The 22,610-nt window shown below is 37.5% G+C and overlaps 3 protein-coding genes across 3 annotated transcripts; 2 read left to right on the forward strand and 1 right to left on the reverse strand.

Moving 5' to 3' along the window:
* Positions 1-1,104: 1,104 nt before the first annotated feature.
* Positions 1,105-4,499, forward strand: LOC102617279 (receptor-like protein 7). The gene is made up of 2 exons (XM_006495135.4): positions 1,105-1,874; positions 2,054-4,499. Exons 1-2 carry the CDS (start codon positions 1,160-1,162, stop codon positions 4,348-4,350), a joined length of 3,012 nt encoding a protein of 1,003 aa, XP_006495198.2. The 5' UTR covers positions 1,105-1,159; the 3' UTR covers positions 4,351-4,499.
* A 9,915-nt stretch (positions 4,500-14,414) lies between these two features.
* On the reverse strand, positions 14,415-14,861 carry LOC107177977 (uncharacterized). The gene has a single exon (XM_052441119.1). The coding sequence runs from the start codon at positions 14,859-14,861 to the stop codon at positions 14,415-14,417; it is 447 nt and encodes a 148-aa protein (XP_052297079.1).
* A 2,338-nt stretch (positions 14,862-17,199) lies between these two features.
* On the forward strand, positions 17,200-18,728 carry LOC127902273 (probable disease resistance protein At1g61300). The gene is made up of 2 exons (XM_052441120.1): positions 17,200-17,410; positions 18,145-18,728. The coding sequence occupies exons 1-2, from the start codon at positions 17,200-17,202 to the stop codon at positions 18,726-18,728; spliced, it is 795 nt and encodes a 264-aa protein (XP_052297080.1).
* The last annotated feature ends 3,882 nt before the right edge of the window (positions 18,729-22,610 follow it).

A 22,610-nucleotide genomic window follows, 5' to 3' on the forward strand; every position in this document is an offset into this window, starting at 1 on the left:
AGTTTCCATTAGCCTCTGTCACAGCCATAGTCGTACACAGAGATGGTAACTTATGATACAATTAATACATGAATCTGACTCCGAATTAGCGATTTTGAATTGACCTAAATTACTCTCACCATTATTATCTGTGTTCTATTTTAAAAAATTGTTTTCTTTTTTTGGGTTCAATTTTTTTTTTTGGGTAAATTGTAGGAACATATTTTTTTAAATGAAAATTTTGAGAACTTTAAAAGAACTATACTAATAACAATTCTGTGAACAAAAATAAAGATAACAATGTTTTTTAATCCAACAACTATGAGTTCAAAATATCTTAACATCCATTATAATGATATATGGCCAATTTTAATTTTAGCTGACTTAGAACAGTGTCCAAAAATACATCACTCTTTCGTCATTCTTATGTTAAAAACTAAGAAATAATTTTCTGACACGGCATATGTACAGAGCGAGCAAGGACTTCTAATTACTAGTCTTGAGTCTCTGAAATTGATCGTCTGCTGACTATAATTTAAATGAAAGGTTTTTAATTGATCTAAATTGAAAATCATGTCAATTTTAGTAAATCCAAATTCATTAATTTGTCTTGTGTTTGTGTCTGATTAATTAGTTAATCGTGCCGAAATTGACACTTCTGCTATCGTGACTTTGATTCCATTAAAATTTATTCAATTATCATCTTTTAATAAACCTCGGCCAAGGAATGGAATGGAATTCACCATTTTTCGCCAGTTGTTTGTAAGATTTGTTTGAGTTTTGAGTTGATATCATTACCAAATAATGTTTATCATTCTTTTTTCAAGTGGTCTGGACCACTTTGGAATTATTTTTTTCATTTTTTCAAACAAAAATAAAAATGAATGTATTACTCATTTACTCATTTTCATTTTTTCCCTGTGCTAATTAATTAATCCTCACGTTTGCTATAAACGTATTTTCGGTGGTGACGGATTGGTAAAAGTTTACGACATCACATCAAATAATATAAAATAAATATTATTAAGACTAACTTTTGTCGACTTAAAAAAAAAAAAAACAAAAAAGAGTCCAATGATTATAATGTTTGAATTGCAGCAATTTGCCTATAAAAGCAAACCAAGATTCTTAAATTTCTTCACATCTACAAAGTTAAACAAATTTTATTTTTGAGAAAACTATGGGTTTATCCTCCATATGTTTATTCACAATATTCATACGATTAGTTTTTCCCTTCTTTTTCTTTAATTTAACAATTGCTAACGTCACTGCTTCTTCTATGCTGCCACTCTGCCATGATGATGAGCGTTCTGCTTTGTTGCAATTCAAAGAAAGCCGCATCAGTGGTGATTTTTATGCTTGGAAATTTGACTGTCGTCCTACAATGGCATCATGGAAGCCAGAAGAAGGTAGCGTTGATTGCTGCTCTTGGGACGGCGTTCATTGCAATAAGAACACTGGTCATGTCATCAAGCTTGACCTCTCCCATAGCTGCCTTTTTGGTTCTATCGACTCTAGCAGCAGCCTTTTCAAGCTTGTCCATCTCGAGTGGCTTAATCTTGCTTTGAATGACTTCAATTCCTCCGAAATCCCACCAGAAATCATCAACCTTTCCAGGTTATCATACTTGAACCTCTCTGGAACTTCTTTATCTGGTCAAATACCATCAGAAATTCTAAAGCTTTCCAACTTGGTGGCCCTTGATTTATCACTAAATGATGTTCCTGGTGGTAGACTTGAACTCCAGAAGCCCAGTTTCGAAAATTTAGTCGAGAAGTTAAGTAATCTAAAAACACTTGACCTTGGTGATGTTTCTATTGATTCAACGATACCTCATAACATTGGAAATCTATCTTCTTTGACGTTTGTTTCTCTTCGAAACTGTGAATTGCAAGGTAATTAAATTTTATATATTTTCTCCTTAATTAATATACATGCATGTTATTGTTAAATATATATATTTTACTCGAAAATTGCCAATTGCAATGTTAAATTCATTAGTAAAAATTATTATTATTTTTAATTTTCTACTTAAGCAATGTGTTCTTTTTTTTTTTTTTTATACAAATTTCAGGAAGAATTCCATCTTCACTCGGTGATCTATCGAAACTCTTTCATTTGGACCTTTCAATAAATGAATTACTGGGTGAGCTGCCTGTTTCCGTTGGTAATCTTCATTCATTGAAAGAACTGGATCTCTCTGCAAATTTTTTGTCGAGTGAGTGGCCTATTTCCATTGGAAATCTTAGTTCTTTGAAAGAACTTGACCTTTCACAAAATAATTTTTTTGGTGAGTTGCCTATTTCCATAGGAAATCTTGGTTCATTGAAAGAACTTGACCTTTCACAAAATGGATTTTTCGGTGAGTTGCCTACTTCCATTCGAAATCTTTTTTCTTTGGAAAAACTTGACCTTTCATTTAATAAATTTTTGGGTGAGTTTCCATGGTCGTCTGGAAATTTTAGTTCTTTGAAGCTATTAGATCTGAGGTCATGTGGTTTTTGGGGCAAAGTTCCACATGCAATTAGTAATTTCACCCGGCTACAATTTTTGTTTCTTGGATTTAATAATTTTTCGGGTGACTTACTTGGTTCCATCGGAAATCTTAGGTCATTGGAAGCAATATATATGTCTAAGTGTAATTTTTCAGGTCAAATTACATCTTCACTTAGGAATCTTACCGAACTTGTCGTCCTTGACATGGCTCAAAATTCTTATGGAGGAACGATAGAGTTAGATGTTTTACTTACTAGCTGGAAAAAATTGGAAGTTTTAGCTCTCTCATTAAATAGGTTGTCAGTGCTCACCAAAGCCACTTCTAATACCACTTCACAGAAAATTCAGTATATAGGATTGCGTTCATGCAATCTTACTAAATTTCCAAATTTCTTGGAAAACCAACGTGATATGGTGGTCCTGGACCTTTCTGACAATAGAATTCAGGGAAAAGTACCTAAATGGTTGTTAGACCCCAATATGCAGAATCTCAGTGCCTTGAACCTTTCGCATAACTTGTTAACCGGGTTTGATCAGGATCCTGCTCTTCTTCCAGGGAATAACGGTGATTCGGTGACTTTTGATCTTAGCTCTAATAATTTACAAGGACCACTCCCAGTTCCACCCCCTGGAACCGCTAACTATCTAGCTTCAAACAGTAGCTTAACAGGGGAAATTCCATCGTGGATATGCAATTTGAATATTCTTGAAAGCCTTGTTTTGTCTCACAATAACTTAAGTGGCTTGCTTCCTCAGTGTTTAGGCAATTTCAGCAATGAACTTTCAGTGCTCGACTTGCAGGCTAACAACTTCTTTGGGACCATCCCAAATACTTTCATTAAAGAAAGTAGATTAGGCGTGATTGATTTAAGCCATAATCTGTTTCAAGGAAGAATTCCAAGATCATTGATCAACTGTTCAAAGTTGGAATTTCTTGGTCTTGGGAACAACCAGATTAGTGACACTTTTCCCTCTTGGTTAGGAACTCTTCCAAAATTAAATGTTCTCATCCTACGATCCAACATATTTTATGGCGTTATAGAAGAACCCAGAACTGGTTGTGGATTTTCTAAACTCCGCATTATTGACCTATCTGACAACAGATTTTCTGGAAAGCTTCCATCAAAGAGTTTCCTGTGTTGGAATGCCATGAAAATTGTCAATACAAGTGAGCTAAGATATCTGCAAGATGTGCTTTCTCCGTCTGGAAAATTGTCCAATGATATACTTAGCACTTATGACTACTCATTGACAATGAACAGCAAAGGGCGAATGATTACATATAACAAGATTCCGGATATCCTCGCGGGCATTATTCTCTCAAACAATAGATTTGATGGGGCGATTCCAGCATCGATTGCGAATTTAAAGGGACTTCAAGTTCTAAACATCCAGTACAATAATCTCCAAGGCCATATTCCGTCATGTTTGGGCAATCTAACAAATTTGGAATCATTGGATCTCTCAAATAACAAGTTTTCAGGACGGATTCCTCAACAACTGGTTGAGCTCACATTTCTTGCATTCTTCAATGTCTCGGATAATTACCTTACAGGGCCTATACCACAAGGAAATCAATTTGCTACATTTGACAACACTTCTTTCGACGGCAACTCAGGATTGTGTGGAAAGCCTTTGTCCAAAGGATGTGAGAGTGGTGAAGCTCCAACAAATGAAGATCATACTGAAGGCTCGGAGGAGTCCCTGTTTTCAGGCGCATCTGATTGGAAAATCATTCTGACTGGCTATGCAGGCGGACTTGTGGCAGGATTGGTTCTGGGGTTCAACTTCAGCACAGGAATTATTGGATGGATTCTGGAGAAGTTGGGAACGCAGCAAAAGGCAACAAGGAGGAGGAGGAGACGTAGAAACTGAATGTAATTATAATGTTGTTGTGATTTTCGTTTTCTAATTCTGTCATTGTAATGTTGGTGGCTTTTTTTTTTTTATTGGATCCTTACATTTGTCCTTAAGAAAAAAAATATAAACTGGTTTATTATATATTAAAAATTGGTTTCTGGTTTTGTCGCTTTTCAAATTTAAATCACTACTAGGTATGAATTAAAAAATAATAGTATTTGGTAATTAACATATTATTAAATGATAATTATGAGGGATTAGGTTCTACTTCTACCATTAAAAAAATAATAATAATAATTTTGACAACAAAAGTAAAGATAACAAAGGTTTTTATGCAACAACTATGGGTAAAATCATCTTTACATGCATCCAAGCTAATGGCGACACTTGAATGATGTTGCCAATTTAACTTTGGTTCGTCATTCCTATCTCAAAACCTAAGAAATGATTTTACAGCTATTTTCTTCTCTGTTACAGCTCTGTTTCTGCTTCTAATGAACAGCATCTATATTAGTGTACTGGACAAACAAGAAGCAAATTTGTTGACCAATTACATGACAAATTAATTATTGAAAAGAAAAGGAAATGTAATAAAGCCCCGATGAATAAGTTTGATATATCTAATTTTAAATGAAAAAAAAAGATATTTACACAAAGATCCAACTTGTTATTTTTATTCCGCCTAATAGACCCAATAATTATAACTTAGAAGAAAGTTATGCTATTTTCTAACTGCCTTATATAAATTTATGAGGAGAACAAACATTACATTTTACTATTTGTCATGAATCTTAGAATGACTCCGGAAGAGCTTTTTTTTTTTAAGGAAAAATAAAAATTAACGCCTAATGAAGATCAGTTAATTGATACTGAAATTTTTTTTCCTCACTTAATTTTGAAAATATGCTTTTTCGATATTTGAATATTGCTCGAGTATTCATTTTCCTGTTTGGATTTAGATAGATCGAGGTAAAATATCAGAGTTTCGCATACAATTGGCCTCCAATTTCTGATCTTAAAATTTTTCACGTAATGAATGACAATGCTTTTTCGTTGATTGGGAAGAGGAGCATCCTTTTTGCTGCATTTCTATTGTCAGCATTGGTTTTGCTATTACCATGAGTACGCATACTTGTACCATGAGAAGAATTTGAACTAGAGCTGCAACCAGAATGCATTTTCAGAAGCGACCGCTTATGGCGTTGGAGATATCTTTCTCTGTGGTCCAGTTGATTGTTACGCTCATTTAGTTTATTCTGACAGAATTTGGAGTCGAACAATTTTAATACATCTGTTTTCCCACTAATCTTTGCTATATATAATTGCTGCTGTGTTTACTTTCAATACTATTGAAACGACCCACCCCGAATTCCCCCGGGCGAGTCAATCTAGTCTCATCAAAACGAACTTGATAATAATCTAATTAGTAAGGATTCTGCCGAAAATTCAGCAAAGTCTCCTTTATATATATAATACTTCCAATCTACAAATATGAATATAACACTCCCAATATAATTCAATATAATTCAATATACAACAAACTCCAGTGATCAACATCCTCAACCAAAATGCTAAGTTTTATATCTCTAGAATCTCAAAAGATAATATTATAACTAATATTAATATCTCAGTTTATTATTAAAATTATATAATCCCAAAAGAATAAGATGACCAAGATGTCCTAACAAAAATATCTATATCTTCTAACACCATCACGTGGCCAAGAGTCAAAATATATTTACAGTCGCTAGGTCGGTCTGGTGTACCTGCAACCTCCTGCTGGGGGGGGGGGGAGAGAAATATAATAAAAACGGGGTGAGTTTAAAACTCAAAGAGATCAGTGAGTGGATAGTAGTTTTTAAAAATTAATTCTTACTTTAAAAGAAATAATCATATCATTTTCAAACACGATTTCATCAAACTGATGAGCATATAATATATACATATTTTACCCTTAATTAAATAATTGCTAGTTATATTTATTTGTTATTTTTAATTGATTGAATTATTTTATTGAATAGGGAATTAATTAGAGATTATGGATAAAAAGAGCATAAAAGAGTTCAATTTGTGAGCATTAAAGATTAATTAACTTAGAAGCAATTATGCTTATATGCATGTTAATTCAAGCCAAGGAAACCGAACTCAACAAATGCATGCACCATCCACATGCGGACAAAGAGGAGAAAGTGATATTAGCTTTAAAAGTGACCAGCACATGAGGATTAAATGAAGCTTGATTAGGCTTTGCATAAGTGGGCCCGTGTTGAGCAATTAAAAGAGGAAACAATTTATGGCTTATGGTGGGCACGTGTGAGAGCTAAAGCAAATAAAAAGGCTAGCATTTTGGCTTTAGGATTTAAGAGGTGGGGCTCATTTTAAAGATTATAAAAGGGAGTTTTGGCTTTTGGAAAGGAAACAAAAGGGAGGACGTGAGACATAATAAAGCAGCGGCAGCAGCTCCTCAATTTCTCCATGGCTGTTTTTATTAATTTTGATGCTCCCAATTTAAGTATGTTTAGCTAATTTTTTTTTACTGAAATTAAGAATGAAACCCTATTCAATAAAATAATTATCTTTTTATTTAATTAATTCCTTATATATGTTCTTTGACGATTATAATTTTCATTTCACATGATTAGTTGGATGTTATTAAAATCTTTTCATCAATTCTGTCATGCATTATTGATTATTAGGATTAATATTCGATTAAATCTATGCTTGGATCTATAAGTTTATACATGATTATCTTTGATTCTATATCTTTCATTAAATTGTTTACATAGAGTGCTTAGGAAACTATGACTCTTTGTTATTCAATATGTTTACATGAGATGCTTAGATATCATACTATTAAGCAGAAAAAGAACATATATTAGATTAGTTTTAATTGAGCTTAATTGTTATATTCATGAGATGATATAGATTGATTTCAAGTTGTCACTCTAAAATTGGGGATTAATTGATAATTAGATAATTACTAGTTGAATAGTGGTGGATTCTGAAACCTTGGTAATTTTTGTCTTATTGAAATCTCATTTACTTTAATTGTTTTCTTAGTTTAATTAGTTTAATTTCTTTTGAAACTCAATTTGCTCAACTAGGTTAGGATTAATATTAATTTTAGATTTAAATTAGACTTTTCAATTTATAACAATCCCTGTGGGATCGACCACGTTACCACTATTCTATTTCTAGATTCGTGCGCTTGTGAGTATATTAAAATTTTCACAACACAAAGCATAAGCGAGAAACTAGTAATAAATCATTTAACATTTAAACCAGATTACTAACCATGAAAAGCATATATAACGATCATACGTAATAATCATGGAAATCATATCACAATATCACATAGAATACACAAGACTGAAAATCATCACTAAACAAGTACCTAGGGAAATAATCTCATCATATCTGGACCTCAACAGACGGGCAATGACGTACTATCTGGGTACTGTCACGCCCCGGAGCTACACGGATAGACAGGGAAATACCATCTCATATCTCATCATATCTCATCAAATCTGTGCATGCATAATCTAGTCCCCAAAGAACAAAAGCGCTCAAGCACACGGCCCAAAGCCTCTGTGTGTACTCAGACGGGCCCCAAAGGCTTGCATCTCATTTGTATCATCTGTATCTCAATATCTGTCTGTATCTCTGTAATCATTATACCACATGCATATGCCCCCAAAAGGCAAAATCGCCCAAATACACAGCCCAAAGCCTCTATGTGTGTTCAGACGGGTCCCGAAGGCCTCTCATCTCATCTGTATCACTGTATCTGGAGGAAAGGGTATTGTCTAATGATTTAAAAAACAATCACTATACTCATATTCACATACCTTTTAACCATACTTTAAATCATACCACATTTGAATCCACTTTTCTTTTCTTTAAAATACTATCATACTTTATTCAAAGTCGATACGCAGAATCATTAACCAAACATTTTAATGAAATACCAATACATGAATAAAATCCATTTCGAGGGAATCATTAAATCAGAACATTTAAAATACTTATTTCGCAAACATGCTTTACTATCATATAACTATGAAAATAGGTTTTGTATATTCCACTCACAGTGACGGTGTTCATGCTCGGTTATCGTCCATGTCCGCGAACCAGTTCTCGCTTGCGGATCCTCCTAAATAAAGGAAACGACACAATTATTTTTCGTAAATCGGAATTACGACTAAATTTATGCAATAAACTCGAAACGAACATCTATCCATAATTTACAACTCTCGTGTCGGTAAAACTACTAAAATGCCCTCGAGTCCGTAAATCATTAAAATACTCCGAAATCGTAAATCACCGAATTACCCTCGGAATCATAATTACACTCAATCCTCAATTCCAGGAATTACAAAATATCCACAGGCTCAAAAATTATAAAATTGCCCTCATAGTGTGAAATTACCCAAATGCCCTTGTCGGTCAACAGTCACTAGTCACCGAAATTTGGTCAACGCTGACCGGAAAGCACGGGTCTGAAAATTCTGGCCACACTGAGTCCAACGGTGGCGGTGTTGACCTCCCACACGCGGTGATGGCTCCGGATCGAGTTCCCAAAGCCGTAAGTCCTTCAACGGCCGATCAATGGCAAAATGATGTCCCTGGCGGTGGTGGATGGTCGGAAATGGAAGAGGGAGTCATGAGGAACAAAATCCAACCGGTGGTGTCACCCAAATTCGGTGAAAATCCCGGCGGAACAAAGCGAAGCAGTCGTGGGTTTTCAATCTTCAATCGCCGGCGTTCCGGTTGGTTTGCGGTGGCGAGGATGGCAGGGAACGACGGCCGGCTTCTAAGCTTCAGATTGGTACCAAGCTCGGCCGAAACGGTGGCCGAAAATGAGAGATATGGCCGGGTCACGTTCGCGGGTTCGGGGTCGGGTTTTCGGGTCTGTTGATAGCTTATGTTACTCTCACACGTGTGGTATATGTTCCCTGTTTCTAGCTTATTCTATTCTTTTTAATAAAGTCCTTAACCCCCTCAATTTCATTTTTAATTCACATATGTTACAATCCTCCCCCCTTATAAAAATTTCGTCCTCGAAATTTACGTACCTGATAAGAAAAGATAGGGATATTGAGCTCACATTAAATCCTCGCATTCCCCGGTAACCTCTTCCTTTATATGATTCCTCCACCGTACTTTTACTAGAGGAATGGTCTTAGAACGTAGAACTTGGTGTTTCTCTTCCAGTATCTCCACTGGTTCCTCTTCGTAAGTCAAATCTTCCTTCAACTGAATTGGTTGCTTCGATAACACATGACTCGGGTAATATATGTACTTCCGGAGCATTGAGACATGAAACACATCGTGGATTCTGGATAACTTGGGTGGTAGAGCTAATCGATAAGCTAACGGACCGATACGCTTGATGATCTCATATGGCCCAATGTAACGTGGACTTAGCTTCCAACGTTTCCCAAATCGAAGCACCCCTTTTCAAGGAGATATCCGTATGAAAACTCTATCACCAACTTCGAATTCAAGTTCTCGGCTACGCTTGTCTGCATAACTCTTCTGTCTATCTTGGGCCACCTTGAATCTATCTCGGATCAATTGTATCTTCTCGTTGTTAACATAAATATTTCTTTATTATTGATTTTGATGATAACAAACTTGATTAAGATTGATTAATATTTTAAAAGCTCAAAATAATTTTCATATACTTTTAAATCATCATTCTCACTTTATAAAGGCCTTATATTCTATGAAAATATTTTTAGTTATTCTCATGTTAAAGGTTTCAATTGAAAAAGCTTGGAGATTTTTGATAATAACAAGTATTGCTTAAAATCCTGAAAATGGACCTAATTGACAAGTTTTATAAAGTTTTGGGGTCAAACTGTAATGTTGTAAAAATAGTTCACTGTAGCAGTTACTGTAGAAAATGGCGATCCGACATCTTGATAACAGCTCGCCGACATCGAACAGAATTGAAGATTAGTCTCTGGACACTAACGGCGATCCGACATATAGATAACGGCGATCCGACAATTTGAAAATTCAGCCCAACGGTCATATTGACCAGTCAAACGGAGATCCGACAATGAGCAGAAAGTCAATAACGACTAGTTTTCAGCTCCAACTATAAATAAGCTCATTCAAATTCAAACAAGATTGATCACAACACGACCATTGAGCTTATATTCGAGAATACAATCTTTATAGAGCTTTAAAATACATTCTTACTTCATCTATTCACACATTGGGCATTGATTTGTAATCTTAAATATTGTGTGAGAGAAAAATAATTTTTAATCTTTTACTTTGAGTGATTGTAAGTATTGGGATACACTTAGGTTAAGAGATTGAGGATAATCTCTTATTATAAAGGTTCATTGACACCTTGGAAGTCAAGTGTAAGCATTTGAAGCCTTGGAGGCTTGCTTAGTGAAATCCTCAAGCCCGGAAAGCTTGGAGGCGTGGACGTAGGCAAGGTTGGCCGAACCATGTAAAAATCTTCGTGTTTGAATCTCTCTTCCCTTATATTTTTATATTGTAATTGATTTAATTGTTATTCCATTAAATTCATTTTAGATTTGCATGATAATTTATTTTAGAATCAAATAATTTTTAGAATACCAATTCACCCCCCTCTTGGGTTGCACACTTGTATTTCACTCGTTAGTATCCTGGACTAGTTCTGGACCGAATAACCTCCGCTCACCAACCTTATCCCAACATACTAGAGTCCTGTATTTCCTACCATATAAAGCCTCATATGGTGCCATCTCGATACTAGCTTGATAGCTGTTGTTGTAAGCAAACTCCATCAGAGGTAAATGATTGTCCCAATTACCTTTAAACTCCATAACACAAGCTCGCAACATATCCTCCAGAGTTTGAATAATACGCTCTGACTGTCCATCAGTTTGTGGATGAAAAGTTGTACTAAAATTCAACTTGGTGCCTAAAGCATTTTACAAACTGGTCCAGAACTTAGAAGTAAACTGGGAATCTCTATCTGAAACTATGGACACAGGTACTCCGTGAAGTCGAACGATCTCAGCCACATAAATACTCCCTAACTTGTCCATCGAATAGGTGGTTTTAAATGGTAAGAAGTGAGCAGATTTTGTAAATCGATCAACAACCACCCAAACACTATCATGTTCTTTCTGAGTACGTGGAAGTCCTGCTACAAAATCCATAGTGATGTGCTCCCACTTCCACTCAGGAATAGGAAGCGGTTAAGAACACCCTGCAGGCCTCTGGTGTTCAGCCTTAATCTGCTGACAAACTAAACATTGAGAAACAAATTCTACTATCTCTCTCTTCATGCCCTGCCACCAATAATGATCCCTCAGGGTGCGATACATCTTCGTACTACCAGGATGCATCACATATGCTGAACAGTGAGCTTATTCCATAATTTCTTCTTTCAGATTCTTAATATCAGGTACACATAGTCTATTACCCATTACTAAGATTCCATTATCTCTCACCATAAAATCGGTTCGTAAACCTTTCTGCACATCCTATTTAAACTTCATTAACTGTGGGTCCTGAGCTTGCATCTAGTGAACTTTGTCAATCAAAGTCGGCCTAACTTGAAAATTAGCTATCAAAGCTCCACAATTGTCAGCATTCAACTTGACTCCCAAAGATCTCAACTCAATCAACAGAGGCACATATTTCACTCGCAAGTGAGCTAGAGAGCTGGGCGACTTTCTACTTAGTGCATCAGCTACCACATTTGCTTTACCCGGATGATAATCGATAGTGCAATCGTAATCCTTAATTAACTAAATCCATCTCCTCTGTCTCAAATTCAACTTCATCTGAGTAAACAAATACTTCAGGCTCTTATGATCAGTGAAAATCTGACACGTTGTCCCATATAAGTAATGCCTCCATGTCTTGAGTGCAAACACCGCTGCTGCTAGTTCTAGGTCATGTGTTGGGTAGTTTTGTTCATGTTTCTTAAGTTGTCTAGAAGCATAAGCCACCACTTTCCCATGCTACATTAACACACAACTTAATCTCTGCGTAGAGGCATCGCTGTATACCACAAATCCTTCATTACCAGATGGAAGTGTAAGAACTGGTGCTGAGGTCAAACATGTCTTAAGTTCTTGAAAACTCTTTTCACAATCATCATCTCACTTAAACTTAGCATTCTTTCTGGTTAACCGTGTCAAATGAGTAGCAATCTTGGAGAATCCCTCCACAAATCTACGATAATAACCAGCCAATCTAAGAAAACTCTGAACCTCTGTGACATTTGTAGGCCGTTCCCATTTCACAACTGCTTCAATCCTTTGAGGATCAACATAAATACCTTATGCTAATATCAGATGGCCCAAAAATACTACTATGTCCAACCAGAACTCGCACTTGCTAAACTTGGCATACAACTGCTTCTGCTTCAAAGTCTGTAAAATAGTCCACAAATGCTCTGCATGCACCTCCTCACTTTGGGAATACACCAATATATCATCAATGAATACAATCACAAATCGATCTAGATAAGGGCGAAATACCCTATTCATAAGGTCTGTAAAAGCAGCTGGAGCATTTGTCAACCCAAATGGCATCACTAAGAACTCATAGTGTCCATAACGGGTTCTAAATGCTGTTTTCGGAACATCGACGTCTTTAATTCTAAGCTGATGGTAACCTGAGTGCAAATTGATCTTAGAAAATACTTTTGCCTCATGGAGTTGATCAAACAAGTCATCAATGCATGGAAATGGATACTTATTGCGTACCGTAACTTTGTTCAACTGCCTGTAGTCAATGCAGAGTCTAAAAGTCCCATCATTTTTCTTAACAAACAAGACTGGAGCTCCCCACGGGGACACACTAGGTCTAATAAACCCTTTCTCCACCAACTCTTGCAATTGAACCTTCAGTTCCTTCAACTCTGCTGGAGCTATCCTGTACGGTGCCATAGATATAGGAGATGTTCCAGGGACTAAGTCAATAGAAAACTCAACTTCCCTATTAGGTGGCATCCCACGAAGTTCGTCTGGAAATACATTTGGAAATTCTTTGACTACTGCATTATCCTCCAATCTCAATTCTCGAGCTTCTGTATCTATCACATGAGCTAAATAAGATGAGCATTCTTTTCTTAGCAACCGTCTTGCACTAATGGAAGATATAACACATGAAGGTAGAACTTTGTGCTCCCCACAGAATTTCACTTCAGTTTTCCCTGGCTTTTTAAACAAACTTCCTTTTTGAAACAATCCACCGTAGCATAATGAAATTCAAGCCAATCCATGCCCAAAATAACATCAAAGTCATAAATGCCTAAGGAAATCAAATTCGCCTCAAATTCATGTTCACCCATTCCAATCATACAATCTTGATACACACTCTCAGTAAGTAATGATTCTCCAGTAGGTGTACGAACAACTAAACCATAATCTAACAGTTCGGGCTCTCGCCCTATGTGCATAGTAAAAGTATGGGAAACGAAAGAGTGTGTGGATCCAAGATCAATAAGAATATGAGTCTCGCGGCCAATGATAGATAATATACCCATAATAACTTCTAGTGCAACACGTGCCTCCTACTGCGTCAAAGCAAAAACTCGAGCCTGAGTATGAGGTCGACCAGGCTGCCCTCTCTGACCTGGAGCAGTCGTCTGACTCCTAAAGGTAGATGTAGAAACTTTTGTCTACACTCCTCTCTGACCCTGAGCCTGGCCAGAGTAAGGCCGATACCGTGAGGCTGTCCCTCGTACAGAGCTATCACCCTGAGATAAAGTAGAGCAGAATCTCCTGATGTGTTCAGGCTAACCACACAAATAACAAACTCTGTCTCCAATGCGACACTGGCCCTGATGATTCCTACCACATGAAGGGCAAGAAGTCTGCTGGACATTCCTAGAACGATCATCACGATATCCCCCACCACTGCGATCGTACTATCTCTAATTCCTGGTATTACTCCCTACTGATGGTTGCACTGGGCTATGACTGATAGCCTGTCTCGCGTCTCCTCTGAAGCTTGTACCCTGACTCCTTTGCGTATTATCAGAATAACATGTAGGAATACCCCCTCTCTTGGGCGGCCTACTACTAGAGCCACCCTCTGCCCAGCTCTGGCTACGCTTTTTGCTTCAGTGCATGAACTCCACGTCCTTCCAAAATACTGTGCTCTACTCTCCTAGCTGCCTCAACTACCTCTCCAAACTCAGTATATCGCGATGCAATCACGGTGGTGCGAATCTCAAATCGGAGGCCATCCTCAAACCGTCTGCATCTCTCTCTCTCATCACCGACTACAGATGTAGCAAATCTAGAGAGGTCTAAAAATTTCTTCTCATACTCCTCAACTGTCAGAGATCCCTGAACCAACCGAAAGAATTCACTCCGTTTAATATCCTGATATACAACAGGAAAATAATGATCATAGAATTCCTTATGGAAAATAGCCCAAGTAATCGCAGCATGCCCCTGATATCGTCTCTCCACTATCTGCCACCAATGGTAAACTTTATCCTCGAGCAGGAAAGTGGCGACGAATAGTCTGTCATCCTCCGAACACTTCATCACGTCAAAACTTTGCTCTAACTTAACAAACCATGACTCAGCCTCAGGTAGTTCTCCAGAACCATTAAAGGTCCTCGCCCCTAAACTCCTCACTCACTCAATAGTGTTTGTGTTACTGACATGCGCTTGAGTCTGATTTTGCACAACTGTAGCCATGATCTAAGCCAACTTATCAAATGAGTGCTCGATATTTAGGGCATTCCTCGGTGACTGTTGTGCGATTTCATGCGTGGAGGATTCAACTACCCCCTCATTCGCGGGTTCACTTTCCCCGTAGGTACACTTCCAGAAGTCAACTCAGCTATTGGCCTAGTACGGCCACGACCACGTCTACTGCTACGACGAAGCATGATGGTGCATACAAGATATAAATTCTAACTTTAATAAAGATAAAACTTATTCTTATTAAGATAGTAAAGTCTACAGAATCTCAAACCATGCTCTGATACCAACTGAAACGACCCGCCCCGAATCCCCCCTGGGCGAGTCAATCTAGTCTCATCAAAACGAACTTGATAATAATCTAATTAGTAAGGATTCTGTCGAAAATTCGGCAGAGTCTCCTTTATATATATAACACTCCCAATCTACAAATATGAATATAACACTCCCAATATAATTCAATATACAACAAACTCCAGTAATAACATCCTCAACCAAAATGCTTAGTTTTATATCTCCAGAATCTGAAAAGATAATATTATAACTAATACTGATATCTCAGTTTATTCTTAATCCCGAAAGAATAATATAAAAAAATTATACAATCCCAAAAGAACAAGATGACCAAGATGTCATAACAAAAACATTTATATCTTCTAACACCATCACGAGGCCAAGACTCAAAATATATTTACAGTCGTTAGGTCGGTCTGGTGTACCTGCAACTTCCTGGTGGGGGGAAAATATAATAAAAACGGGGTGAGTTTAAAACTCAGTGAGATCAGTGAGTGGATAGTAGTTTTTAAAAATTAAGTCTTACTTTAAAAGAAATAATCATATCATTTTCAAACACGATTTCATCAAACCATAAGTGAGAAACCAGTAATAAATCATTTAACAGTTAAACCAGATTACTAACCATGAAAAACATATATAATGATCATACGTAATAATCATGGAAATCATATCACAATATCATATAGAATACACAAGACTGAAAATCATCACTAAACAAGTAGCCGGGGAAATAATCTCATCATATCCGGACCTCAACGGATGGGCAATGACGTACTATCTAGGTACCGTCACGCCCCGGAGCTACACGGATAGACAGGGAAATACCGTTTCATATCTTATCATATCTCATCAAATCTGTGCATGCATAATCTAGTCCCCAAAGGACAAAAGCGCTCAAGCACACGGCCCAAAACCTCTGTGTGTACTCATACGGGCCCCAAAGGCCTGCATCTCATATGTATCATCTGTATCTCAATATCTGTCTGTATCTCTGTAATCATCATGCCACATGCATATGCCCCCAAAAGGCAAAATCGCCCAAATACACAGCCCAAAGCCTTTATGTGTGTTCAGACGGGCCCCGAAGGCCTCTTATCTCATCTGTATCACTGTATCTGGAGGAAAGGGTATTGTCTAATGATTTCAAAAACAATCACTATACTCATATTCACATACCTTTTAACCATACTTTAAATTATACCACATTTGAATCCACTTTTCTTGTCTTTAAAATACTATCATACTTTATTCAAAGTCGATACGCAGAATCATTAACCAAACATTTTAATAAAATACCAATACGTGAATAAAATCCATTTTGAGGGAATCATTAAATCAGAACATTTAAAATACTTATTTTGCAAACATGTTTTACTATCATATAACTATGAAAATAGGTTTTGTATATTCCACTCACAGCGACGGTGTTCATGCTCGGTTATCGTCTACGTCCGCGGACCGGTTCTCGCTCGTGGATCCTCCTAAATAAAGGAAACAACACAATTATTTTTCGTAAATCGGAATTACGACTAAATTTATGCAATAAACTCGAAACGAACATCTATCTATAATTTACAACTCCCGTGTTGGTAAAATTACTCAAATGCCCTTGAGTCCGTAAATCATTAAAATACTCAGAAATCGTAAATCACCGAATTACCCTCGGAATCATAATTACACCCAATCCTCAATTCCAGGAATTACTAAAATATCCACAAGCTCGAAAATTATAAATTGCCCTCATGGTGTGAAATTTCTGGAATGCCCTTGCCGGTCAACGGTCACCGGAATTTGGTCAACGCTGGCTGGGAAGCACGAGTCTGAAAGTTCTAGCCACACTGAGTCCAACGGTGGCAGTGGTGACCTCCCACGCGCGACGATGGCTCCGGATCGAGCTCCCAAAGCCGTAAGTCCTTCAATGGCCGATCAACGGCAAAACGATGTCCCCGGCGGCTGTGGATGGTCGGAAATGGAAGAGGGAGTCATGAGGAACAAAATCCAACTGGTGGTGTCACCCATATTCGGCGAAAATCCTGGCGGAACAAAGCGAAATAGTCGCGGGTTTTCAAGCTTCGATCGCCGGCGTTCCGGTTGGTTTTCGGTGGCGAGGATGGCAGGGGAACGACGACCAGCTTCTAAGCTTTAGATTGGTACCAAGCTCGGTCGAAACGGTGGCCGAAAATGGGAGATATGGCCGGGTCACGTTCGCGGGTTCCGGGTCGGGTTTTCGAGTCTGTTGATAGCTTATGTTACTCTCACACGTGTGTGTATATGTTCCCTGTTTCTAGCTTATTCTATTCTGTTTAATAAAGTCCTTAACCGCCTCAATTTCATTTTTAATTCACATATGTTACAACTATTTAACATAAAACTCTCTTTTTTTAGTGCCAAAGCTTTAAAGATGTTAATAGATGGGTTTGTGAGTAATGTTTCTTTGGCTTATTTTAGAAGTCTGATGATTTGATTATTGTTTCATGGTTAGAGCCTAGAGTAGGCATTTGCCCCCATTTGCCCATTTCATTCAGAGTCAAGTTGACTGTAATTAGGGAAATTTACACCAATAGCCATAAAAATTTTGGCTTTTTCCATCTTAACCCCCCAAACAAACTTCTATCAACATTAGCCACAAAAAAGCCTTTGAGACCAAAATACCCCTCTCTCTCATCTCCATAATGTTGGTGAGCTTGCCTTGGCGCAACAACTCGCCAATTCTGTCAAGCCTTTAAATCAGCCATGGCGGCAGTAGAAACACGCTCCATTTCAGAAATGGCGTCGTCAGAGATTTTGGACTCGGTTTCACTGACCTTGTAATCTTCAAGATCAGAGAAGCTCGCTCTGTCTCAGACTTCCCTACGTGGGCTGCTGGAAGAGATGAAGGCGTTGGTGAATCTGAGATATTTGAATTTGGAGGAAACATCTAAAATGTCTAGGATTCCAAAGCAGTTGATATCCAGTCTTTCGAAGTTACAGGTACTCAGGATGCTCAAATGCAGCGGAAGCGTTCTATCTGACGATGCAGAACCTTTGATGAAGGAACTGCTCTGTTTGGAACATTTGGATGTTATCAGCTTGACATTAGATTGTTCACGTGCCAATGTCATCCCAATTCTTTTCAAGTATCGAAAGCTGGTGAGCGTTACTCAATCTCTGGAGATTAGTTCCTTCTGGTTTGGTCCAAGGCTCAATGCCTCAGATCTAGCAAATCTGGCTAGCATGGAAAAGCTTGGGGATTTGAATTTTATGTTGTGTAATTTTGAAGAGTTTAAGAGCACAGGAGATGTAGAGAAAGTTCTTCAAAGTCGTTTCCGCAGTCTTCACAAAATTGTAATAAATGGGTATGAAGTGAAGGACTTGACGTGGCTTGTTTTTGTTCCAAACCTCCAGCAGCTAGATATAAGTTTGGTTTAGAAGAATTGAAGAGCATTTGTTGGAGCCCGTTGCCTGGAAGTGTTGGTGCGACAGGCACCTGTCGCACCAAGGCCATTTGGTGACCACTTGGTGCGACATGCCATTTCTTCTTCTTGCTTTCACCTTCTTGATTTCTCACCCTCGGAACAAAAGACACTAACGATCTACTTTTAGTTAACATATTATTCTTGCGACTGCCAAACAACAATGGGGAGCTTGAAATAGCCGCTAGTTGAGAGAGCTTATCCCTTAAACAAAGAGAACAAACCCCTGGTGATTGCTTGTGTTTAGGATGCTTCCTGCACTTGATCACCATAGTATCATGCTTTGATTTTGATGATGGGCTCATGTTAAAAATTTGAAGTGGTGTTGAGAGATATAAGCAATTCTAAGAAAAAAAATTGGGGTGTAATTGTATGAGATATAAGCAGTGTGGAAACTATAATATGGACATTTAACGACTTACATCACCTTTTACAATTTGTTAAGAAGATTGAATTCAGAACGCAAAAGCAACCCTGGTAAAAGCAATAAGAATGACGATGATGGGAGTTTGTTCGGTTTGGGAGAGATGTGTGAAAGAGAGTGTTAGGGGAGAGATGAGAAAGAGGGGTATTTTGGTCTCAAAGGTTCTTTTATGGCTAATGTTGATAGAAATTTGTTTGGGGGGTTAAGATGGAAAAAGCTAAAATTTTTATGGCTATTGGTGTAAATTTCCCCTGTAATTATAGGTTTCAATTTTGATTATAGAGTAACACTGGGTCCATGGTTTGCCATAGGTGTTACAATTAATTTCAATTACTTTGTAGTCCAGTTGGATAAATATCTCACTACTAGAATAATGGGCTAACATAAAGAATTTTTGTGATAGATATTAGAAAATTAGTCATTTATCACAAGAATATGATAGACACATGATAGAATTTTCATACATCATAAAGGCATGATAAATTTGTGATAGAGTTTTTATATATCATATAAATATGATAGCGTATTAATATTTAATAAAATGGTGAGTTTATGATAGATCAATTTGGGCATGAAACGGCACTGTGTGTTGATATTTCATAATTTAAAAAATTTTGAAAGTAAAAATATTTATTTTAACTTCTAAATGCTGTCGTTTACTATAGACTTTAAACTACAAGAAAATTCTAATTTTTAATAAACACTTCAGCTCCTTTGACTTCATCACTCCATTGGCAAGGGTTGAGAAACCTAAGCATTGAAACCCCTCAAAATCCAAAATTAACAAGCCCTACTTTAATCTACAAATTGGTTTTGAAATCCATTGCATGGAAACCAAAATCATCGTATATGCCATTGAAGCAACCACTTCATTATAAATTTTTAGGCCAAAAATCACCGTATATGCTCATTGTTGCGCCTTCGAACAACACGTTCGCTATTGAAGCCGTCGTTGTCACTATTTGTTTGCATTGCTTAATTGGCGGTGGAGAAGCCATCCTTGTAATTGCTGAATCCTTAGGTTTATTGTCAATTAGCTTTTTTATTTTTTTATTTTGAATAAATTAGTTGGGCATTATAAAATTAATTGTCAGTTTTGTCCTTATCTCCCTTATTTGTTCATAATTTATGCCCTATTTTTGGGATTTCTATCATGAATGGTTTATCTTTATTATTTATTTTTTTTAATTCTTGTTTGTTTCATTTGTTATTTTTTTATTTTTTTAATTCAAGAAGCTTATACTTTGTCCTTTTATTAAATCTTGAAATTGCTCAATCATTTAATTTAGTATGTCCTTTTTTTTTTAATTTTTTTTCTGAATTGCAGGATTTCACTGCTTTGTTCCCTTTCAAATTCGATTTCTAGCATCAGGTTTGTTCAATTCTTTACTTGCCTTTCCATTCAATGTTTAAACAATGCTTGCTGGCAATGGTTGGTCTGAATTTTGTTATATTTTGTAATTTTTTAGTCACAGCTTGCATTTGTTTTAACTGATTTTGCTTGATGATATATCACTTTTCATTGACTAGTGTTTTTTATTGGGATGGATCCAAAACTGAGGTCCAATGGTGTTGACATTTCTTTTTGAGTTATGCTATTTAGCCATAAGGAAGAAGGAGGGACGACAGAATGCTGCCGTTTCACGCGTCCTTCTCACTCTTCCCCATGGTCTAGAAATACATTAAAATAATGGTTAAAAAATGGCGCAAAAATAATGTTTGATCTCAATTAAATAAGCAATGGCCCGCAATAAAGTTTAGAAATGGAGGCCTCTGATATACTCCTGTAGTTGTTCCACAACTTTAAAAAAAAATGCGGCCATTTCCTTTCTCCAAGCGGCAGAACTCCGACTTCGATAGCCAAATAAAATAAAATAAAATCAGTGGTTTGCTATTTAAAAGCTGAGAAATCTACATTTGGTGCCGTCGAGATTTGAGTTTGGTGCCGATAACCACCACGTCAATAGAGGCAGCCTTGCAGTTGATACATATAAGTGGCACAAATTGGCCATTGACGATTGAGAAGGCATGGAATGGAAATTGTTCGGGTTTCTTTGTAGCTGCGGAATTCAGCATTTGGACTCCATTTGAGAGAAAAAAAATCAGATTGCAACTTTGGGTTAACAGAATTAATTAGTCGACAACACTGACAATAAGACACTCGGATCTTTTTCCATCCTCATCGGTTTTCTCTCTAATTGCTACAACTTGCACTATGACTAGATGAATGAATAAAAATTTGCTGATACAATATCGTCTTGTAACTATCTATATCAACAGCAGGGCATCTACTAGACATGTCCAGAAAATATTCTTTAACTATATATCAGAACCTATTTAACTATCAGAACCATATCAACGGCAGCACTGTTGACTGCAAGGTTGTGGCTTTTGCTCCATTTTTTTCGATAAGAAATTGTTGAAAATGACTGGTTTTGTAGTGGCAGTCAAAGGAGAGATAGCGAGGCTGCGAGAGTGAGGGAGCAAGAGACATCTTTGAGATCTCTCACTGTTGCTGCGTCGTGAGGGAGAACGAAGCTGAGACTGACCCAGTATTGAGACAGGAGAGAGAGATGGAGAATGTTGGGAGAGAGAGATCGAGAATCTTGCTGCTTGGTGAGGGAGACGCGTGAGTTTTTTACTGGATTTTTGCGTGCGTGTGGTGTTTGCACGTACGAACATGTGGCTTTTAGGCCCAAATTTTTGTGCTCTCCTTTAGTCGTTCATGTGAATACCATTTTCCTTTTTAAAGTGTTATTTTAATATTTTAAACGCCAAATGGTAGAGTTTTAATATTTTAAACGCCAAATGGTAGAGTAAGAAGTAGAGATGGCAGAAAAGCCCGCCCGGACCGGATGCATGAAAAATGCGGATTCGGGCATTGATTTTCAATGCCCAGGTGTTTCCGGGCATGGGTCCGGTCACAACACTAAGAACCCGGAACCCGGACCCGTGCCCGCTTTTTTATTAAGTAAAAAAAAAGAGGAAAATATAAAAACAAATTCCATTTGCCTTTGCCCAATTTCCCCCAAACCCAACCGGCCAACCCTAAATCGCGAAATTGGCAGCTCCTACCTCCGTCTCTCCACCAACAGCCAGTCAGTCTCAGCCACCACCCATCCTTCACCGATGGTGATGCAGTATTGACAATTGACCGCGCCTCTCCCTCCACGAACCGCAAAGCACAGTCATCACTCGTCAGTCAGTCAAACGGTCAAAGAGCTCTTCATTGTTTGGTCAGCTTCTCAACGGCAGCCACCGCGCGATGGCGTCCGCCACCATAGCTGGTCTCACACTCTCACTTCATTGTTTTGTCAGTTGTCACCATATCAGCTGCAAGCCTGCAACCCACAGCCACGACCCACGAAGTAAAATTGTTTTTGGCTGTTTTTTCAAAAAAAATATGATGAAATT

This window comes from Citrus sinensis, chromosome 5, assembly GCF_022201045.2.
Source record: "Citrus sinensis cultivar Valencia sweet orange chromosome 5, DVS_A1.0, whole genome shotgun sequence".
Classification (NCBI taxonomy): Eukaryota; Viridiplantae; Streptophyta; class Magnoliopsida; order Sapindales; family Rutaceae; genus Citrus; species Citrus sinensis.

Coding starts and splice junctions, on each gene's coding strand:
- LOC102617279 (XM_006495135.4), top strand. CDS start 1,160: ATGGGTTTATCCTCCATATGTTTATTCACAATATTCATACGATTAGTT. Junction 1,875..2,053: donor TCGAAACTGTGAATTGCAAG/GTAATTAAATTT, acceptor TACAAATTTCAG/GAAGAATTCCATCTTCACTC.
- LOC107177977 (XM_052441119.1), bottom strand. CDS start 14,861: ATGAAGTGTTCGGAGGATGACAGACTATTCGTCGCCACTTTCCTGCTC.
- LOC127902273 (XM_052441120.1), top strand. CDS start 17,200: ATGGCTCCGGATCGAGCTCCCAAAGCCGTAAGTCCTTCAATGGCCGAT. Junction 17,411..18,144: donor CTTCGATCGCCGGCGTTCCG/GTTGGTTTTCGG, acceptor CTTCAAGATCAG/AGAAGCTCGCTCTGTCTCAG.